This window comes from Octodon degus, unplaced genomic scaffold (assembly GCF_000260255.1).
Source record: "Octodon degus isolate 3935 unplaced genomic scaffold, OctDeg1.0 scaffold00067, whole genome shotgun sequence".
NCBI lineage: Eukaryota > Metazoa > Chordata > Mammalia > Rodentia > Octodontidae > Octodon > Octodon degus.
Genome location: NW_004524643.1, coordinates 12,797,111 through 12,818,659, shown reverse-complemented (window position 1 = coordinate 12,818,659; position 21,549 = coordinate 12,797,111). Strand labels below are relative to the sequence as shown.

Genomic DNA, 21,549 nt, shown 5'->3' with positions numbered 1-21,549 from the left:
GAGTTTATCATTCTTTATAGCTGAGTAATACTCCATCGTGTAAAAATACCACATCTATTTGAATCTGTTTCCTGTATTCCAATTCTTCCTGCATTGTTTTTACAATATTTCCATCATTTTTCTATTCCTCTATATTTTTTAATCTATGCCTTCTATGGAGATGATGAGCAATTCTTTCAAGATTATTGTCATTTCATTTTTCACTTCAAAGATTATTCCTGATCTGATTTCTTCTATACCCTGGTGCTGTTGTTTCTTTCCCTCAGTTTCTATCTTTTCCAAGATTTCAGATGTGTGACTTCCAAGCTCTTATATGTTATTGTCTCCTAGACTTTTTCTGGATGGCATCGATGTCTGGGATTCCCTTTTCAAACTTTTTTGACATTTTTGATGTCCCCAGTGTTCACCCAGGAGCAACAACAATGTGAACATTGCAGAGCATGGGTCAGCAATGCCCAAGTGAGAGTGTGGGTGGGGTAGGTTCGCCAAACCTACTGCTATGTGTAAATCAATATGGCTTCCACCATGGTGAAGGAAGGTCAAACCACACATCATAAATGCTCTGAGGATAATTGGGGAAGGCCAAAACTCATGAAGCTCTCAAAATGGTCATGAATCAACCTAAACTCACCAGGTCCTTTTATTTATCAGTATCTTCTTGGCTTCTTGATAGTGGTATAAGCCTCCTAAGATCAGCAAAGCTTCCACACTGGTGATTGCGAGACCCGACTTACGAGACTCCTGTAGCTGTCTGGTGTCCACCTATCTTCTAGTTCCAATATATTTTTCCAAATCCAAGTCAAAAAGCCTCTTGAGGCTCAAGAAAACCTTTCAACTGTGAAACTCTGCAATAGTAACTTTAAAAGCAATCACATATGACCAAGGTAAAATAGTATAAAAATAAACACTCTTCCAAAAAGAAGAACTAAAGGGATACAAAAGAATTGGACTAAAGCAAGACCAAAACCCAACAGGGCAAACCTCAAGTCTCATCATTCCATGTCAAGCAGGCATGAAGCATGATGCTGAGTTATGAGTTCTAGAAGGATAGGAAGACCCACTCTATGGCGTTGTTCTCTGGAGACAATGTGGCTTCTCTATTTGAGGCTTTGCTCACAGACTAGGTTTTCTCAGCAGACATCCATTTTCCTGACATCTGCTTTTCAATTAAGCCTCCACTGTACATTTGGTTTTATTTCCTTAGCTTCTCTCATTGCTCTCTTGGTATCTCGTTCACTGGCCTCCCAGAGATTCCTTTATGTTCTGGGTGGAAGTTTTCAAAGGGAGGATTGCTGTCTTTTGTGGAAATTATTCTTTAATCATTTAAGAAAATGCAAGAATATTTGCCAGACTGGCTATATAATCTCTTATCTTTCTGGCAATATAGGAAAGTCCAAGTTCTCCAAATTCTTAGCAACAATTGAAGCTACCAGTGATTTTCGTTTAAGCCGTTTTAAGAGGTATGCTGTGTCTCGTGATTCTTAACTGTGTCCTAATGGTGGTGATTTAGCACTTTTGCCATCAGTATTCCTTCTTGAGTGAAGATATGCTTTACTCTAGTTGAATCCAACTCAATTTACACAATAAGTTTTTGTATGGCATTGAGTACTGCTGGCTATAAAACATCCATAAACAAACACAAATGTATCATCATAAATTTGTGAACGGTAGTCTTAGTTATTTTTTTTTAATTTTCAGCCAAAGGAAGGAATCTTTTCCAGCTAGGTTTAGCCCAACAACATTTCAGAATGGGATTTTTATGGTCCCTTATCTGTGGTACATTTTGCATTTCACCAGCTTTGATTTATGCACTCAGTTTTTGGAGCTGAGAATGTCACATTTGTGCACGATGCAACACATTGTATTACATATATAGATTCATATAACCACTGCCACATTCAAAGATATTGAATCATAACTTTACCCTCAGGAAGTCTCTTGGGCTATTTTTATTTAACCCTGTCATCATCCTACTTCTAAAGCCCCTGGTCAGTACTGACATGTTTTCTTTCTCTCATCTCTATGATTTAACATATCAAAAATACTATATGAACAAGTCAAACAGAATAGAACCTGTGGAGTTTTTTTTATTAATTTAATGAGAAACAGATAGCAATGAGACAGTACCAAAACCATTTAATAGGACAGTTTCAATAAATAATATATTGCATATTGTTATCTTCTTAGTAGTTATAGCACAACATGCAGACGTGATATCCTGTCCAAATACTATTAGTACAAAATATTACTTCTCATTGAAGTAAGAGAATGTAGCTGTATATATATATATCATAGTTATAATGAATATACAGATACAAAATGGTCCTTCCTTTGTATCCCTTTTTTCTTTAGTTTTGTTAGAGATGGGTAATCCATTGTTATTTCAATATTTTAGGTGCATGGATTCAACAAAATAATCAAATAAAGTTCAGTAAACTATTAATAATAGTGGGTTATCCATAGGACTGGCAATGTCAGAAGTTGTTGACTTGAGCCTTTCACAGCTAAGCATATTAATATACCTTTACTTTTTATACTTTGTTTATATGCTTTTCTGCTGGATTGTTAAGATCAAGATAAAGCAAAACCTATATAACAAGAAATGTATCATTTGTATCTGGTTAGGTCAGTCAAGTCTCCTCAGGATTTCTCCTGTTACCCTGTACCACAGTTTGTAGATCCTTTGTCAGTTTCAGCCATGTGGATGAGTCACGATCATTGCTTTACCAGTTTGCTCTGTGTGAAAGCCTCAGAGAATGATTTTTCTCCATGTGACTCTCCTTAGGCACACTCTATGTCCTCGATCACATTGCTGTCTGGTCATATTATCTCCTTCCTGAGAAAATGTGGGATACAACTGAGTTACATGGTGTTACAGTACAGGTTGTCCTATGTCCAGAGTTTTCATTGAACTTGAAAGGCTAGGGTCAAAATGTTGGCTGTCCGTGCAGATCTTCTTTTCCTCTAATTTTTGGACTGCAAACTGAGGTTTTTAACCCCCGGAAGAGAAGCTTTTTATTATTACCCTACAACACAGACAGTTGAGGTTATCCTCACTATCTGTCTGAATGTCAACCATCTTAGGTATAACATGGGACAGGTATTTTACATCAAGTATTGATATGTTGAACTTTAAGTCTGTACAGAATATGCAGATAAAAAATTAGAAATATATTTAAAAAATAGAAATATACAATTGCATATGTTAACACAGGAATTTAGAAATGTAACCACATGCAGCATGTTAGCAGGAAAATCCTGTGACTTTTTTTTCCTTGTCTCTTGTTTTGATTTATTACCCTTATTTTTAAATTAACATTTACTTGAGAGACAGTATGGTAGTAATTGTTATGTCATGACAAACAGTACGTATTTAGAAGTATAGAATATCAGGCATTCCTAGCACGACCCTGCTATTACACATTGCTATCTTCAGTGCAGTTGCTTGGTTCACAGGTATTAGCATATATAGTTGATAAGCGTGAGAATCCTACCAATTGAATGCCAGGCTCAAAAACCTTCTGAAGATTTTCAGAATCATTGTCTTAACAATCTTGTGCATATAAATGCATGGCTTTGCCACTGTTATCTGTGTAGAGGAATGCTACTGACTTTTGAGTATTGACTTTGTATCCTGCTAAGCTGTTGAATTTGTTTAACAATTCTACTCGCTTCTTGGTGGAGTTTTTTGGGTCTTGCAAGTAAAGTATCATGTCATTTGCAAAGAATGATAATTTAACTTCTTTACCTATTTTTATTCCTTTTATTTTTCTCTCTTGTCTAATGGCTCTACCTAATGATCCCAGAACTATATTGAATAGGAGAGGTGACAGAGGACATCCTTGTCTTGTATCATATCTAAGAGTAAAAGATTTCAGGTTTTCCCCATTTGGAATTCTGTTAGCCGTTGGGTTGTCAAACATAGATTTTATCAGATTAAACTAGAGGTCATTTATTCCAATTTTCTGTAGGACTTTGAACATGACTAAGTGTTGGACTTTGGCAAAAGCCTTTTCTGCATCAATTGAGATGATCATGTGGTTTTTAGATGTGGCTCTATTGATATAATGTATTACATTTATTGATTTGCGTATATTGAAACATCCTTGCATCCCTGTGATGAAACCTTCATGGTCATGGTATATTATCTTCTTGATCATTTGCTGTATTCTATTTGCTAGGATTTTATTGAGGATTTTGACATCTATGTTCATGAGGGAGATTGGCATTTAGTTCTCTTTCTTAGTTGCATCTTTCCCTGACTTGGTATCAGTTTGATACTTGCCTCCAGGAATGATTTTGAGAAGATTGCTTCCTTTAAAATTTCATTGAAGAATTTGAGGAGAATAGGTATTATATCTTCTATGAATCTCTTGTAGAATTAGGGTGTAAATTCATCAGGATCTGGACTGCATAACATTCATTCTAAGTACCCACATGCTGGGTACTGTATTCCAAAACAGATGGAATTTGTCATGCAGACTTTAAATCCTTTAACCAGTGGCTTACTGGTCAGCATCTCTTAAGTTAACATGTATAGCAAGGATACAACATTTTTAGTAGATTTTTATGTGAGGAATAAAATGTTGAATTTAAGGGTGAACTAAATCTCTTGTTGTCAATTTGAGCCTACTACAAGCTAGAACTGGAGCAGAGAAATCAGGGCACTCCACTTTTTTCATTTCTATGATCCAACTTATACTTCCTTTTTATATTTTAAAGAATACAGAACAATGATAAGAAACAGCATTAGAAATGGTACAAAATTTCACTAAACGAAGTAATAGGAACTCAACAATGTTTCCTGTATTGCATGAAGTTATCACTCAAAATAGTTGTTCAGATCCACGATGTTTGCATTTTTGTTTCAGACCCACTAGGTTTGGATATATTCCTTAGAAGAGACTCCACAATATAGGATGTTGCTTTTTCTCTTCTTTTCTTGCATTGACCTCACTGGTCCTTTTTACCTTCCTAATATTGTAGAATTGACTCTAATTTTATGCAACTAATACAAATCCCTACCACTTTGGGGCAGTAGAGATACTGTACAATGTTGATAGTAATTCAGACTCATAGTACATTTTGAGTGATTCTCCAATCAATGTTGTCATAATTAAGAAATGACAGTCTTTTACATAATTATCACAACAGCATAAACTACCTCTCTAATTTTATTAATCATAGTGCTATAAATTGCCTTTTCACACATTTCCACATATCCAGGCTCCACATACTTTACCTTGCATAACCTTCAAAAGCTTGTGGAGCAGAAAAAAGTGGCAGGAGGAACAATTTTCTTAAATTACAGAAACACTACTGCAAATGCCAAGTATTTAGGAAAGCTTCCCACTTTACTGACCAACACACACACACACACACACACACACACACACAATATCTTCTAGCAATCATTTCCTTTTGTGTTTATTATAACATTCAGACCAAATATACCACTACCAAAAATTTGTATGTAAGGCAATCTCTTCTCCCAAAATCTAATATAATGGAAAACAGCAATCAATTCATACCTATTTTTATAGACAGTACTGGTGTACTGACAATAATATTGCCCAACATTATATCATCACACCATCTTATCACAGTCGACTTTCCTAACTCCACCTGGAGTCCTGAAAATTAAGAGACATGGTACACAGCCATGAACTTCTGAGGCTACTAGCCATGTAAAAACAGTTGCCCTCAGCCCTGTCTATGTAAAGTCAAATCCCTCTATCTCATTCTAAAAGCACATTCCAGATGACCCATAGTGAAATATTGGCAATTCAATAACCCAATATCTGTCTTTGTTGCTTGGGGTGTGCATGTGACAGGTTGCTAATGGGATCAGTATGGGAATCCTGATTCACTGGCATGTATATGGTGATCTAGTAATCCCATATTTTGCAACCCCACACATCTGAAAATTTCTATAAGTGGGACATATCTCTAGACTTATACTGGGCAAGAGACTACCTGATCAATCCACACCTTTATAGAATCTGGTACTGATCCAAATGAAAAATGCTCTGCACCACGGAATTGGAGGACAGTCAGCTTTATTATGCAGGTGGGCTGATAAGGGGTCATTCCCAAAGCATCAGCCAGAGACAATTTTGGACTCAATTGATGTAGATTTTGCAAGCAGGAGATACAAAAACTTAAAGGCGTGATTAATTTTTGTTGGATCCCATCAGTTATTATGGGTTACTGGGCATAAAGTTTTTGAAATAAGTGAGCAAACAGGGTGTGATGGGGGCTGGAAAGTGCAGGTTGTGAAGCTGGGAGCAGTGAGGCTGAGCCTGGTGATGTTAGCTATGGTGAAGTCCAGGCTGAATGCGTCTAACAGAGGAGTTTCAAGGTGGGCTGCATGATCTCCTTTTGTCCTCATGTGATGTCAGGCTACTAGTTGATTCTTAAATTTTAAACTTTTTCAATTTTCCAACACAATCCCAGATCTCATTGATAATGTTCTTTGTGTTAATTGCCAAAACCAAAAGTCAATGAACAAGTGTCACTAGAAAATTTTTAATAAATCCAATTTCCTGAACTTACAAGTCTGCCTTCCCCTAAACTCAGACGAAGAATTCAATCATTGAAAACTGAGATTTTACCTGCATTATGGCCCCATCACAGAAAACCGTATGATTCTTTCTGCAATATACTTCAAGCAAAGTATCTCCTCTTGCAATATCTTGCTGTAGAAAATCCTTATCAATTTCAGGACAGTTTTAAATAAATATTATTTCCATTATAACAAGAATTTCTAAGAGGAGCATCAATAGGTTCATATTAAAGGATAAAAGAAAGAAAGAAGGTAAATGTATATGTATACATACAGGATAGCTTGGATAACTATACTGCTCTTATATGTTGCTCTATTGAGAGTAGCCATTAATTCTCAAATTTTCTATTTTAATTTCATATAACTTTTTCAAAATGAAATTTACATGCTTACACTTGGTAATATAAACAACTAATTTGAAGATAAAATTGAGCAATATAACAACCACTGCTGAATTCCTATTATAATGTATAGTGCAATTCTGTACTTTTCCTAGTGTTTTTTAACTACTTTTAGTGTCTTTCAAAAAACAAACTTAAAAAGATTCAGGGGATATGTGAGGAATTCATTCATAAGGTCAAAGAGGTTGCATTTGCACTTTCTCTAAGAAACATAAAAGACTACACAAGAAAATCCAAGTAAAACACGGCAGTTGAAGACATCAAGAAACACTCCAGCATTTTCAAGGCATGAATCTAATGGAATATGGTTCAGAATAGGGTAGTAATATTCTAGGAGGCTAAACATCATTGACTCTTAAAACCACACATATCTAATAAAAGATGAGGCTCTACATTCCTCAGACACTCCACTTTCCAGCTCCACTTTCCTGAATACATCAGTCTCTACCTTCATTCTAAAGGGAATCCTGCAGAGCCCTCTGAAGGACCAGTTTAAGACTCTTGTGCTTCTGATTAAAGGAGCCAATTAAGAAGTAAATGATGGGGTTGGCACAGCTGTTAATACAGGATAGTATAATTGTGACAGAAACAAGTTGTTGAGTAAGGAAGTAAGGAAGATTGACTGGAAGCCACCATAGTAGGAAACAGTAAATTCCAAAGGGTAGGCCACAGATGAGGTAGACCAGGACTGTGAGGAGAATGGTAACATAGAGCCTGGTAAGAGTCATCCGTCTGGAACCATAAAAGATTCTGACCACCAGGACTAGGCTGGACACAGATAGAATTAGTAGTAAAAAAATAAGCCATGCAACTATGATAATATCAACCATTCTCAAGATATAAAAACCAAAAGTCTCATTAAGCAAACCAGAATAGTAATATTTTAGAAAGCTGAATAACAGGGACAGGGTCCAAAGTAGGGCACACATGACAGCTGACATATGTTTTGGACGGTGGCAGCGGTACCAGATGGGCCATAGGACACAGAGGCAGCGCTCTATGCTAATGGCACTGAGGATGCTCAGACCTGTGATATATGGAAAAAGTGCTATGTAGAGAAAGATAAAATAATTTCTATCACAGTAAATGTAAAGCAGGGAGCTAATAAACTGGCAGCAGAGGAGGAGGAAGTCAGATACAGCCAGGTTGAGAATATAGATTGAGATGGCGTTCCTGTGCATGCAGCATCCCAGGAGACTGATGACCACTCCATTTCCTGCCAGTCCCACCAAGGCAATGATGATAGTCAGCAGATCTTTGATCAAGTTGGCATGACAATACTGAAATGAGGGCATGTCTTCATCCACTCTTGGGGATATCAACCCATTTGTTGTTTGTGTTGTTACACTCACAAACTCCTCATTGGAGTACCTGAAAATACAAACAATTTTGAGAACATGAAGTATGGTAACTTATTCTCAGAACCACCCTGTTATATGAGATTCATTGTTCAAATTCTAAAAAAAAAAGGTTTATAATGATTAAGTAATATATCTAGAGCTTCTGGTCCTGGATTAACTAGTACTAGATATGATCACTGTCTTTATTGACTCTAAAGACTGATCTTTCTCTTCCAACAACAAGTTTGCTAAGGTACCAAGGACCTGAAAAACATGTCCCTATAGGTTGGGGTGATGGACCCAGCAATATTCTACCCTGGACCAGAAATATTTTTCTGATTTGCAAGAATACATTAGGATATAAAAGAAATTGTAGCAACAGCCCTACAGTTTCCTTCATGAGAAAAACAGAAAACCTGTCTATGGAGCTGTAAGTGAATATAATCTCTGTCTGGAAGAGTTTGAGGATGGTTGGGCCTTGAGAGCTAGAAATCACAATCCATGTCAGCCTTGAAAAAGGGAGCACATTTGTATTCCCAGGGCTCAATGTTATGTCACATTTTGTACTGAATATTTCTCTAGGAAGTAATGGAAATCATGAGACTCCATATAGTTGCAGTTGATTCAGGTTAAATGTGGAAAAATGAAATAATATAAAACATATATAACATCTTAAGAAGATTTCACTCACCATAGTTCTTGTAGACATATCTGTGCTTACAAGAATTGCTTGTGTGCCCAAATATCTAAAGTTGACCACTAAACTGCTTTCAAAATGAGGATTAATCATGGATTTTTTTTTTTTTCAGAACTGGGGATTGAATAAGCATGGATTCACCTAGGAATTAGAAACATCTCAATTTACAGAGGAGGGTTAAATTATACCACAGCTTAGAAGAATTGGGGATTTATAGTGATGTCTAATGGTATCAAGTAGTGAGTTATATTGGCATCTCTGTATCGATCAAAAGAAGTATTGGAAATATGGCAATGGTCATGCGGAACTATCAAGTCAGGCACTATGCAGTGTACAACAGAATCCTGCTCTACTCTATCCTGTTCATTGTCTCTCAGAAGATGTTCTTGGTATAGTTCCTTTGGTGAGGGCTTTTACAGAAAAGGAGTCACAAGGACAAAGCAAAGAAAGACAGGGTTTGTAATATGAAGAGTGATGTTTATGAACATACCTAGCACAAAAAGAGGACCAGCCTGCAGCTGCATCAGCAACAGCAACTGAGAGCTCATTAGGTATTGTCTTTTTGTTGTTGTTGCTGTTGTTGTTCTTTTTCTTTTGTTTGTTTATTTGTTTGTGTGTTTGTGTGCTTTCTGTATTTAAGGCAGGGTGTACAAGGCATTCAAGGCCTCACTACTAGATTGGACTCATAGTGATTCTCCTGCTTACAGCCTCACAAGTTCTGGGATTACAGGTGCTTGCCACCACACACAGTCTCAGTTGCCATCTCAGTGGGCTCTAGGGGTGAGACCTGCATGGCAGGCCAGGGGATCGAACCTCTGTTCCTCCATCTCTCTAAGCAGGTGCTTTAATCCGCTGAACTATATGGCGGGCTCTTGGGCATTGTCTTTTAATCATCTCAAGTCCCTAGAAGGAAAAATTTGTATTTTTCTATTTTGGAGATAATGGAATTAGGGACAAAAAAAAAGGAATTTGTACTTCGTCTCAACACATGGATTTGGATACAGTACATCTGCCCTAGGGGCTACCCTTTGATTGTGCCTTTGACCTATGACCACTGTGTGTCAGGTATAAGGAAATAAAACAAAAGTAGGGAAGTAATGCCAAGATGGCCGTGACTCATCCACATGGCTGACACTGACAAAGGTTCTACAATCTGAGGTACAGGATCTCAGGATAAATCCTGAGGGGATTTCACTGACCTTATCAGACCCAAAAGCTACAACTCTTGTTGCATAGGTCCTGCTTTACCTTGGTCTTAACCATCCAGTAGAAAAGTATAAAAATGAAATATGAGAAGTAAAGCCATGCTGTTTTGTTGAGCTGTGGGGGACTCAGGTCAACAATTTCTGACATTGCCAGTTAAACAGAAGACCCAATACTATTATGGGCTACTGGACTCTTTTAGAATATTTTGCTGAGTTTACACACCTATAATATTAAAATAACGGAACTTAACAAAAAAAGGATATACAGATGAATGTCCATTTTGTATCTGTGTATTCTAATTGGTTAGGATAGATATATAGTTACATTCTCTTAATGAATGGAGGGATTTGTTCTAATGGTGTTTGCAAATAGGATATCATGTCTGCATCTTGTACAGCAATTAGCCACTAGGAAGAATGTATGCAATGTATTAATTATTGAAACTGTCCTACCAATTTGGTTTGAAACTGTCTCATTGCTATTTGTTTCTCAATAAAATTATGGGAAAAAGATAAAGTTAACAATAAAATTTTAGATGAAACATAAATATGGTATAGGTAAATTCTATAAACAAAGATAAAGAGAAGATAAACAGAGCACTGGAAGCAATGGCATAGAATTCAAATCTCAACAGACTATAGAATCCAAGGACCCTCGCTTGTCTCAAAAGGCAGTTATCAAGGCCAGGGAGATGGCTCAGTAAAATAAGAGCTTCCCTGGCAAGCGCTAGGGCCTGTTCAATCCCTGATTCTGAAAAACAAAAAAAGTAGTGAAGGCCTTAAGATTCTGAATATACAACTGAGCCAGACATAAACAATTGGAAAAATAATGTTTCTCTGACTTGAAGAGAGACATCCAGTGTTACTGCATCCCCATGTATTCCCTGAGAAAAACAAGCGCCTGCACTTCTGGCTGATTTCAAGTACAAATGGGAGGAAATAGAAGTTCTATCATTTCCATTAAGACGTGTATTAATGTGAGCGCCTGTTTCTAGGGTGTGATGTCTACCTCATCACATTTGAAGCTACATAAAAAGATTATTTCTGGATTTTTTTTATTTCTGTACCCTGAGATTTGACATGTACTCCTTAAAGGTAATCTGCTGTGGTGTACTCCCTTAACATGGGAAGAAACTGAGTGCTATGGTTTATGTCTAGTTTCCCCCTCCCCCCAAAGCCTCATGCAGTCATGGGGAAGATTTCTGGAGGGTGTGATTAATTCATGATCTAATGCTGGGATTATGGGTGTGGGTAATACACCCACCCTGGGGTGGATAGGCTGAATGCAATAAAAGGAACAGAGACAGGTTTCTCTCTACCACTGTTCTTCCCTTTTTGTCTATTTTTGTTGTTTTCTATTGCCATGAACTGCTATCATCTGCCATGTGCCATTCTACCTTCAAGCCAGTTACTTTCCCTGACATTTTTCCAAAAGTACTGAAATCATCATACCACAGTGATATATGTGCACTCATGTGTATAGTAATTTTTCATAGCTAATTTTTCATAGTGCAATTTTTCATAGCTAAATTTTGGAAACAACACTAATGCACACCAGGTGAGGAATGGTAAAAATGATGTGGCATTTTTACACAATGAGCTGCTACTCAGCTATAAAAAAGGGTAAATTTGAAGCTTTTGTAGATAACTGGATGCAATTAGAGACTGTATTGCTAAGTGAAATAAATCAGACCTTCATGTGCAAACATTCTTTTGTCTCACTAGTGTGAGAACCTGTAAGAGTAAATAAAAGATACAATGCATATGGTGAAAGGGAAAGAATTTGCTCAAAGGAAAGTAAACCTGGGATGAGAGAGGGGACAAAAGAAAGAAGGGAAAAAAGATACATCTAGGTAAATATGCAGGATAATTTGGATCATTGTACTGCTATTTTCTGCTGGTCCCTTGAACAGAGAAGTTAATGCTGACTTTTTTCTTTTAATTCTTTTTTTGAATTCTTATAGCATTTTGTTTTTGTTTTTGTTTTTGTTTCAGTTCATCTCTTTTAAACCAATCTTGCAGATTTATATTTGGTAATCTAAACAACTGATTTGAAGATAATGTCATGCAATAGAGCAATCATTTTTGAAGTCTTATTAGTTTGGTTAGTGAAATTTTGTATCATTAATAAGGCACTATTTTTTAATATTTTCTATTTGAAAATGGGCAAATAAACTTTTGCTTCCTTAATTCCAGGTGTTTGGTGTTTTATTCCAAGAAACTGATGTGCAAATTGATACTTGAATATTTCTGTGAACGTATCCTAACACATGCACTATGCAGTGTGGAGAGCCTTGTAAAAGTCTTTTCAACTGTTCTCTAGGAGGTCAATTTTTAATTTTTGAGGATCTCTCAGAACACATTATCTGAATCTATGTCTGAGATGAAGTTAGAAGTCTGAAACACAGGGGCCTGGAGTTCAGTCCCCTCACTTGACTGGAACTGCCCCAGAGCATGCTGAGGACCATTGGACTGGGTGTGGGTGCCTGTAATACCAGCACTTGGGAAACTGTAAACAGGAAGATCCCTATGAGTCCAATCTATACAGTGAGATACTGTACTCCCTGTACACACTGTCGTCAATAAATAATAATAAAATAAATTTGAAAAAAGACGCCTGAGAGACTTGTACTACCCCCCATATCTATTCTCCTCTTTTGTAATACAGTAATTTTCCGAATTTCAAATAACAACAAAAGGTGTAACACTTCTCAGACATCACTGATTCTGGATTGGACCCTGTGGGAATAAGATAAGAGTAGTGTAACTAACTCTAGAGTAATGGCATTAATTGACAAGGAATAGTTTCTTCTCCTCTGTTTCTTCCTCAAGGCTGCAAAGCTGATGCACTAGGGTTTTTATGGGATCATGGGAGTGGTGGTGCCTCTGTAGGGATTGGGAAGTAACAATGTGAGGAGTCTTTAAGGTTGCTGCCTTGGATCCTACAGAAATGTTCTAAAAGATTTCCTGATCAAGTCATTACTCTATTTGTGAAGCCAAATATATGCTTTCTCTAATGGAGAACATTTTATCTTCTTTAACACACATTCAGTGCCAAGGCATTTTTGATCAAAAAGGTGAATGTTCCACAAAGGTGAGAGTAAAGGAAGAAGCCACAAATAGGGACACAAACTCCAATGGAGATGAAATGAGCAATGATTCACTGATATTTAAGGAAAATGCTAAGAAGTGAAAAGACACAAACAATGGGGAAAAGTTGTTCCATTGCTGTAAGGATTCTCATTTTGTCCTTCTCTACTCTTTTTTCACTGTTTGAAGGATCCTGCCTTCCATCAACTTCCTCAGTAAGATATTTTTCTTACTGATTCTGGTTGAACTCAGTAGTAGGAGCCTGATGGGAAAGAGGAGAGAGATGTGGGTAGTTTCATCTCATTTCTCTTCCTCTGGCACTTCTACTGGCAGTGGTAGTGTTTCTCTCCACTTCATTGTCCTCTCCAATTGCTACAACTTCATGTATGACTACAGTGCCTCTAAGGAATGATATTTCATATACCTTTTTAACTTTAGAGCTGTAATAACACACCCCTTTTGTTTATTAAAGGTACACAACTGCTCTTTGTTTCTTTCTCAGTTTTGTAAAGAGTCACCTAAGCTAAAACTCCTCCATTATACTTTGTTGAGCCTAACTTTTCTTCCAGCAGTTCTGAAAAATGCAAAGGAGACTAACTTTGATGAAATAAAGATGATTAAAGTTAGCTATCTAGCAGTTTGGTTTTGGGCGATAATACTGTCGCTTTACTTTGCATTTTCTCATGAACATAAGAGGCATCATTGTCCCGTGCTAAAGATTTGATTAGTTAGGGTAAAGGGAAGAATATGGCAGGATGGCCCAAAAGAAATGAAAGAGGTCTATCTGACCCCATTTCAAACTCTGGTATTTGTCTTACTGCCTTCAGTTTGTGGAAAGTAGCTTCTGTATGCTGCCTTTCACTGCAGGAATCACAATGTCCTCCTGTGTGTACAACAAGGTGAAAGCCCCTGTGTGTGGACTCAGGGTAAATAATTAATCTGGAAGCCTAACTACCTTGTGTGTGCCCTTACCCTTCTGTCATTCTTCTGTCCAGTGTTGGAGAGACGTTTATTTAAAGAAGAGCTTTTCTCAGATTGAGTGGCTGCACAGTACACTCTCTCTCAATCAGGAGATGACTTCAGAAGCTGGAGTAAAAGCTGGAAAGCAAAGGATAAATCAGACACCAAAGCCTTCTGAGATGAGATATCCTTTATTGTCACTCACCCATAACCCTCTGCCATCCTATCATGTCCTCCTAGGAATCACTGTTCAGTCCATTAAGTGCCAACTGAAATCCTATGTAGCACCATTAAGCAATGTGAGTCTGTGCAGGGAACTTTGCAAGTAAAGAGGATATCACACATGTCATCAAGTCATTCAAGGCTCACCATCGATTCCATTCCTTACATTTTTGGTAGTTTCTTTATCATGGCAGCAAGATACACATGTATAGGCTTTCACTTCAAGTGGCAAAGACATAAATGTATGCAAGGTAAAAACTTTCCTGAATAGCACTCTCTGGTGGCCACTGCTTACTACCTTTAACACTTATATTTGTTCTATCACTATTAGCTTGATATATTTATGTTTTAATATTCAATTTATCAGTATGAACTAGTGATTCTGGTTTCCTTGTAAAATATTAATTTTGTTTTTCAGAACTGGGGATTGAACTCAAGCCCTTGCACTTGCCAGGCAATTGCTTATTCTACTGAGCTATCTCCCTGGCCCTTACAATATTAATTTATTAACACCCATAATATTTCCTTCTTTTTTTCCATCCATCTCATGGAATTTTTTATTTATTTTGACTCAGCCAAGATATGCCAAACTAATAATAGGGAGCATCTTTAAACTCTTTCTAGATCTTCTGTTCTGGTGATTTATGGTTATTTTTCTTTTCATTTTAGCAGGACAGGGTCTTTATGCTGAACAACATGCCCAGATGCCCCCTTATTTTCTTAACAAGATAAGGCCTTGCTAAATTTCCCAGGCTCACAAAGTTGCCCAGGTTTGGTTTAAACTTTTGATCCTCTGACTTCAGGCTCCCAGAGTGCTGGGATTGTAAGAATGTGCCAGAACACTTAGCTATTGTTTCTAATGTAATTGAATTAAAAACTGAATCAGACATGAACTGTAGAGTAAAATTTTATGAAGAATTATGTTTGTTTCTTTTTAATCATTTGTTTTTTCTAAGGTTCATGGGCTTAAAGGTTTTGTCTTCCATGAGGCACTGCCAGGAAATTCTGTAGAAACTTTCAGCAGTAGGATTTGTGGGAAGGCCTTAGTCCATGGGCAGTCTTGTCAGAAAGTAGTTATCAAATGACCCCTTGAGTTGAGGAGAGAGGATTATTGTAAGAAGACCAAGCTTCACTCCATCCAATTCTTTATGATTCCAAGATAGTAATATGATCTTTATTTTTTCTAATCCTCCTTCTATATATCATAGATACTTATGCTATACCACTTGAGCTTTTATCCTCCAAACCTGGGGGCCTGGGATACAGCTCAACAGCACATCATCTTTCTCGCTGTGCTGATTGTGAGTTTGATTACCAGTACCAAAAACAAACAAACAAAAAACCGTGTGAGCTAAACAAAACTTATTTCATAAATTCTCTGTGTTTATTATTTCTCTATAGACTCAATCTTAATATACACACAGAAATGGCCTTCAGTAGATTAATTCAGCAAATGTGCAAAATATACTTTGTGTCCTCCCAATTTTTATATGGGAAAATTCTAAACCAATAACTCAAAGTATGACTATGCTTCAAGGTAGAGTGTTAAAGAGTTAATTAAGTTAATAAGAAGAAATGAGTGGGGGCTTTCTCCAACATGGGAGGTGTCCATATGAGAAGACAGGATGAGGGCACAAATAGATTGAGATGAGATCATAATAACTGAGGCACAAGTAGAGGATATTTGTTACCAGTTGGACTGTTGCTAGGAATCCTGTGTTAAAATATTTTAATGAAACATAATATAATGTAATATATATAGCATACATCATGACATTTTAAAGTATAAAATGTGTAATGTTCATACCACTATGTCAGATTTTTCACCTCAAGCGTGCAACATTCTTTTGTGTTGGAAATGCTTCAAGAATATTGAATATACTGAAAGAAATTGGAAGCATGGTGTTTTAGTGATAACTGTAATGTTCATGAAGAAATATACTGTTAGTTGAAAGTAAGTTTAGATTAATTTTGAATGTATGTTGTAAATTCTAAAGTAATAACTAATTCTTCCAGAAATCTAATGAATATTCTGAGAGATATGGAAAAGGTAATCACAGAAAATGTTCAATTATGCCCAAATAGGGAAAATAAGGTAAAAAAAAAAAAAAGAATAGAACATAAATGATAAAGGTAAAGCAGAGAATATAATTACAAATAGGGTAGACTTACTAATAATAATTTAAATATGAATAGTCTAAAATAACAATGCTAAGACAAAGGCCCTTAGGCTAGTTTTGTAGTTATTGTTATTAAAGAAAGCAAGCTAACTTAAGAGTGTCTCCAAAAAGTCTTTTGTTTTCAATTTACGCATTTTTTATAATTTTACTCATTTTAATGAGAAAAAAGTTAAAATAAAAATGAAATAGTTTCAAAACAGATTAATAGGAGGTTTACAATAATTAACACATGGCATATTGTTGTCTTTGTAGTAGTTATTCAGAGAACAAAATGAAGACATGATGTCTCATCTAAACAACATTAGTACAAACTTTAATTCTCAGTGAACTAAGAGAAAGTAGCTGTATGTCTATCCCAACTCTCTTGTGTATGCGCACATATTTTTTTCTCCTCCCTTTTTTAGAAATAAAGAAAAAATTAAGATTTCTTGAAATAAAGTGCCAATATTCAATTATTTCCACAATCTTGCAGCACTATATCTTGTTAATCTAAGCAGCAGATTTAATAAGAATGGACAATATAACAACCATTGTTAATTAGAACTCCAATTTGAAAATCTGTAACATATACATTGTTTTATATCACCATGTTTCTGACTTTTTCCTATTTGCTTCTGCTTATATTCTTAATCTTCACAATAAAATACAATGAAAATAAAACAAAGAAGTGAAAGAAAAAAACTAATACTTCTTGTAAGCAAGGGCTAATTATTCAATTTTTTACCCAATCTTGTATATCTATATCTGAGCAACAGATTTGAAGATAAAAATAGATGATATAATAACCATTGTTAATTAGCTATTCCTAATTTGAAAAACAGTAACATATACATGGTTGTATGTTACCCTGTTTCTGTCCTTTATTTATTTGTTTTTGCTTCTGTTTTTGCTCTTCAAAACAAAATAAAAAAGCAAAAAATAAATAAAAACAAAAGAGATGCAAGTAAAGGGTTACAGAAAGATAATAACATGTCAATGTTAACATGAATACAAAAAAAGCTTATTAATTTTAGGCCTAGAACACTTCTGGCCATGTTGCAGAAAGGGCACTTTAACTCAGAAGTCATAAAACTCATGGAATGGCTATATCTAGTGGCTCTCAATGACAAAGTCAGGCTGCTGAGCTCAAGTCAGAAGGAGGCCAGAGAGCAAAGATGGTGTTTGGAGGAAGCACATGAACTGCTGCAGGCTGGACAGGTATGGTACCAGCCTCATGGCCAGGAACTCAACCATACTAGAGTGGAACTAGAGGCACAGGTTCACCAGGATTATCCACTTGCATGCCAAAAAGTTACAGATGTTTTGTTGGTATTAATCAATTTGAATCTGGACCCTGTGTGCCCACACTATCTACCAATGACAGCAAAAATACACCTTGACATAGACATTTTAAATTTTTCCTTTTCTCTCTGTTTTGTTTTTCTTCTTTGATTTTGTTTTTATGAGTGTAAACATGGTCTCTAGCTTTTTTGTTCTTGTTTTATTCATTCTTTTGACTTACTGTCCTGTCTTCTTCACCAGTTTCTAACTTTCGCATGAGTGTCCTTACCCCTCCAGCCTTGCTTCTAATATCTTTCTGTTCATTAATTTCTCTGTTTTCTACCCTGATTTGCCTGATTTGAGAATGCCTGAGATGCCAGGCAATGTGCTTTTCTTTCCTTTTTCTTTCTTTCTTTCTTTCTTTCTTTCTTTCTTTCTTTCTTTCTTTCTTCTTTTTCTGGAACTGGGGATTGAACTCAGGCCCTTGTGCTTGCCAGGTGAGCACTTATTCTACTGAGCTATCTCTCTAGGCCCAAGGCAGTGTGTTGTAGAGAGGTCAATATGTGCAACTGTGAGGGTAAAGCCAAACAGGGACCCTACTTTGGAAAAGCCAGGATTTTGGACCATGTGAGGAAAGCTGAAAGAGGGATTGAGATGTGCCTAAGAGACAATTCATGGGAGCTGCAACCAGCAAAAGTGTCATTCAGGAGGAACCAGACAATTCATTTGGAGGTCACAGTATGCCAAAGATTGCTTCAGATGCTGGACGTGGAACTATAGGACTTAATGTTTGCCCTGTTGCATTTTGGACTTGCTTTCCTCCTCATCCTGTACCCTGTTTATAACTATTGGAATGAGAGTGTTTATGTTGTGCCAATAAAAAAATTTTCACTGTTTTTCCACTAACCCTTGTAAGATTTTCTTCCCTGAGGGAAAAATTGCTAGATTTAGAATTTATGTACTGCATGCAATTTACTGGTTCATTTTACAATTTGTTATATTACCACACACATGATCCATATAATTAAAGGTGGCAAGTTAAGTTTTTTCCTAGAGTGTGTTTCATGCTATTATTAATGCTAATTGTACCACTTTAGCCAAAGTGGCATCTTGTTTTATTCTGTTGTTATTCCTGGTATATCAAGACTAATATTGTCAAAGGTGGTTTAAAAAATACTATGGGCTAGTAATAAATAACCAGTAGCCGGTTCACGTCAGCATCCACTTCTTACCCTCAATCAATTGAAGAGTTAGGATCTTGCAACAGACTTCAAATGCAAAAGCCAGTTACACCTCGGTGACACCCTGGAGAAGCAGTCATTTCATAATCCTTCCAAATAATAGAGAAAGCTATACACCATATGCAATTTACAAAATCAACCCAGGAATTAACTAAAACAAATAGAAAGTCAGAAGACACTTACCAACCTCAAAATTCCAGTTCGCCAAAAGCAACTAGGGGCAATGAGGTAAACAAATGGAAAGGTACCCAACTGGACTCTCTGAAGAGGTAACTATACATGTACCGAAGCAGAAGAATGAGGTTCTAAAAAATTCAATCAGAAATAACTTGCCAGATATCAACAGTGATGGTGAACATAATGAAAGATAGGCTTAGCAACTGTAAAGCAGATATAGATTTAAAAACCGAGGAGCTTAGGAAAGTCATGGAAACCATGTATGCCAGATATAAGTAAGAAGTAGAATCCATGCAGATGCAAGTAGATATGCAGGAGATTAAAGATTCCATGAAAGTATGTGCAGAAGAATGAGCCAAGTTGAAGACACAATATCACATTTAGAACACAAAGTTGAAGTTAGCAAGTTTGAAAAACAAAACTTATTACAACTAAAAGGAACCATGAAAAATCAATTCATCAGCTATTGGATGATGTGAAAAAGAAGAGTACAACACTGATAAGAATCAATATCACAACTTGAAATGTCACAAAACAAAATAGAAAAGATATTCACAGAAGTCATTGCAGAAAACTTCTCCAGCAGGGAAAAAGCATTTGACATGCAGATAAGTTTGGTATATAAAACTCCAATAAGCCATGTTTTTAAAAGTCTACACATAACCTCGGTAGTGTCCCAAATTTTCTGATCAAGAAGATTATGGTGCCAAAGAGGAAAGTGATCGATGACGTAGTGTGCCTAAGGAGAGTCACACAGGGAGAAGACACTCTCTCAGGCTTTCACAGAGAGCACATTGGCCAAGCATTGGCCGTGACTCATCCACATGGCTGACACTGACAAAGGATCTACAATCTAAGGCACAGGATCTCAGGATAAATCCTGAGGGGGTTTCACTGACCTTCTCAGACCAAAAAGCTACAACTCTTGTTGTACAGGTCCTGCTTTACCTTGGTCTTAACCATCCAGAAGAAAAGTATAAAAATGAAATATAAGAAATAAAGCCATACTGTTATGTTGAGCTGTGGGGGACTCAGGTCAATAATTTCTGACATTGCCAGTTAAACAGAAGACCCAAGGCTATTATGGGCTACTGGACTCTTTTAGAATATTTTGCAGAGTTTACACACCTATAATAGTCAATAACGGAACTTAGAAAAAATAGGGTATACAGATGAATGTCCATTTTGTATCTGTGTATTCAAAGTGGTTGGGATAGATATATAGTTGCATTCTCTTAATGAATAGAATGATTTGTTCTAATGGTGTTTGTAAGTAGAGTCTCAAGTCCGCATCTTGTACAGCAATTAACCACTAAGAAGAATATATGCAGTGTGTTATTTGTTGAATCTGTACTTCCTATTTGATTTGAAACTGTCTCATTGTTGTTTATCAATAAAATTTAGGAAAAAAGTCTGCACATAAGCACAATAGCCAAGATTTCAGATTCAGCACAACAACAGATTATTAAAAACAGAGAAAAGAAATAAATTGCCTACAAAGTAAAGCCCATAAAAAACACAGCAGACTTCTGAACAGAAACTATCATGACAAAGAGAGATTGTAGTGAAACATTTCAATCCCTAAAAGAAAACCACCTCTAATCCAAATGATGTACCCTGAAAAAATATCTTTCATATTTCATAGAGAAATAAGATAGATACTTCCCTGAAAAAGAACACCTGAGAGAATTCATGAGCACCAAACCAACACTCCAATGTATTCTGAAAAACATTCAGAAAGAAAGGAGAAGAATTATAACTCCATGGCACCCAACAGAAGAAATATGCAGGGCAAGGCAAGCAATTAGACCACCACAAAAAAGGGAACCAACAGTAGGATGGGATATCAAGAATAATTCAATACTTACCAGCTGCCATTGTTGATGTAATGGTCTCAACTCACCAAGCAAAAACAGATAGAGGCAAAATGGATCAGAAAACAACATGCAACAGTATTTTACATACAAGAAACATATTTAATTCAAAAAGTCAAAAAATGGAAAAGGATATACCTTTTCCATTGGAACAGAATGAAAAAAAAAAAAAAAAGAAACACAAGTAGCTATTCTATTTGCAGACAACAAGATCACACATAAAAAGGTGAAAAACATAAAAAAGAAGTTCGAACAACCCTGCAAAAGGAACATTCCAAGAGAAAAAGATAACAATCATAAATATATATTGTCAAATCCCAGTGCATCTAACTATATA

General features: G+C 36.3%; 1 protein-coding gene across 1 annotated transcript in view; it reads right to left on the bottom strand.

Moving 5' to 3' along the window:
- Positions 1-7,421: 7,421 nt before the first annotated feature.
- LOC101588628 (mas-related G-protein coupled receptor member X1-like) overlaps positions 7,422-21,549 on the bottom strand; it is a 41,483-nt gene continuing 27,355 nt past the window's right edge. Inside the window, exon 2 of the mRNA XM_004634965.1 lies at positions 7,422-8,337. Coding sequence (XP_004635022.1) covers positions 7,422-8,337 — 916 coding nt within the window. The remainder of the gene's footprint in view (positions 8,338-21,549) is intronic.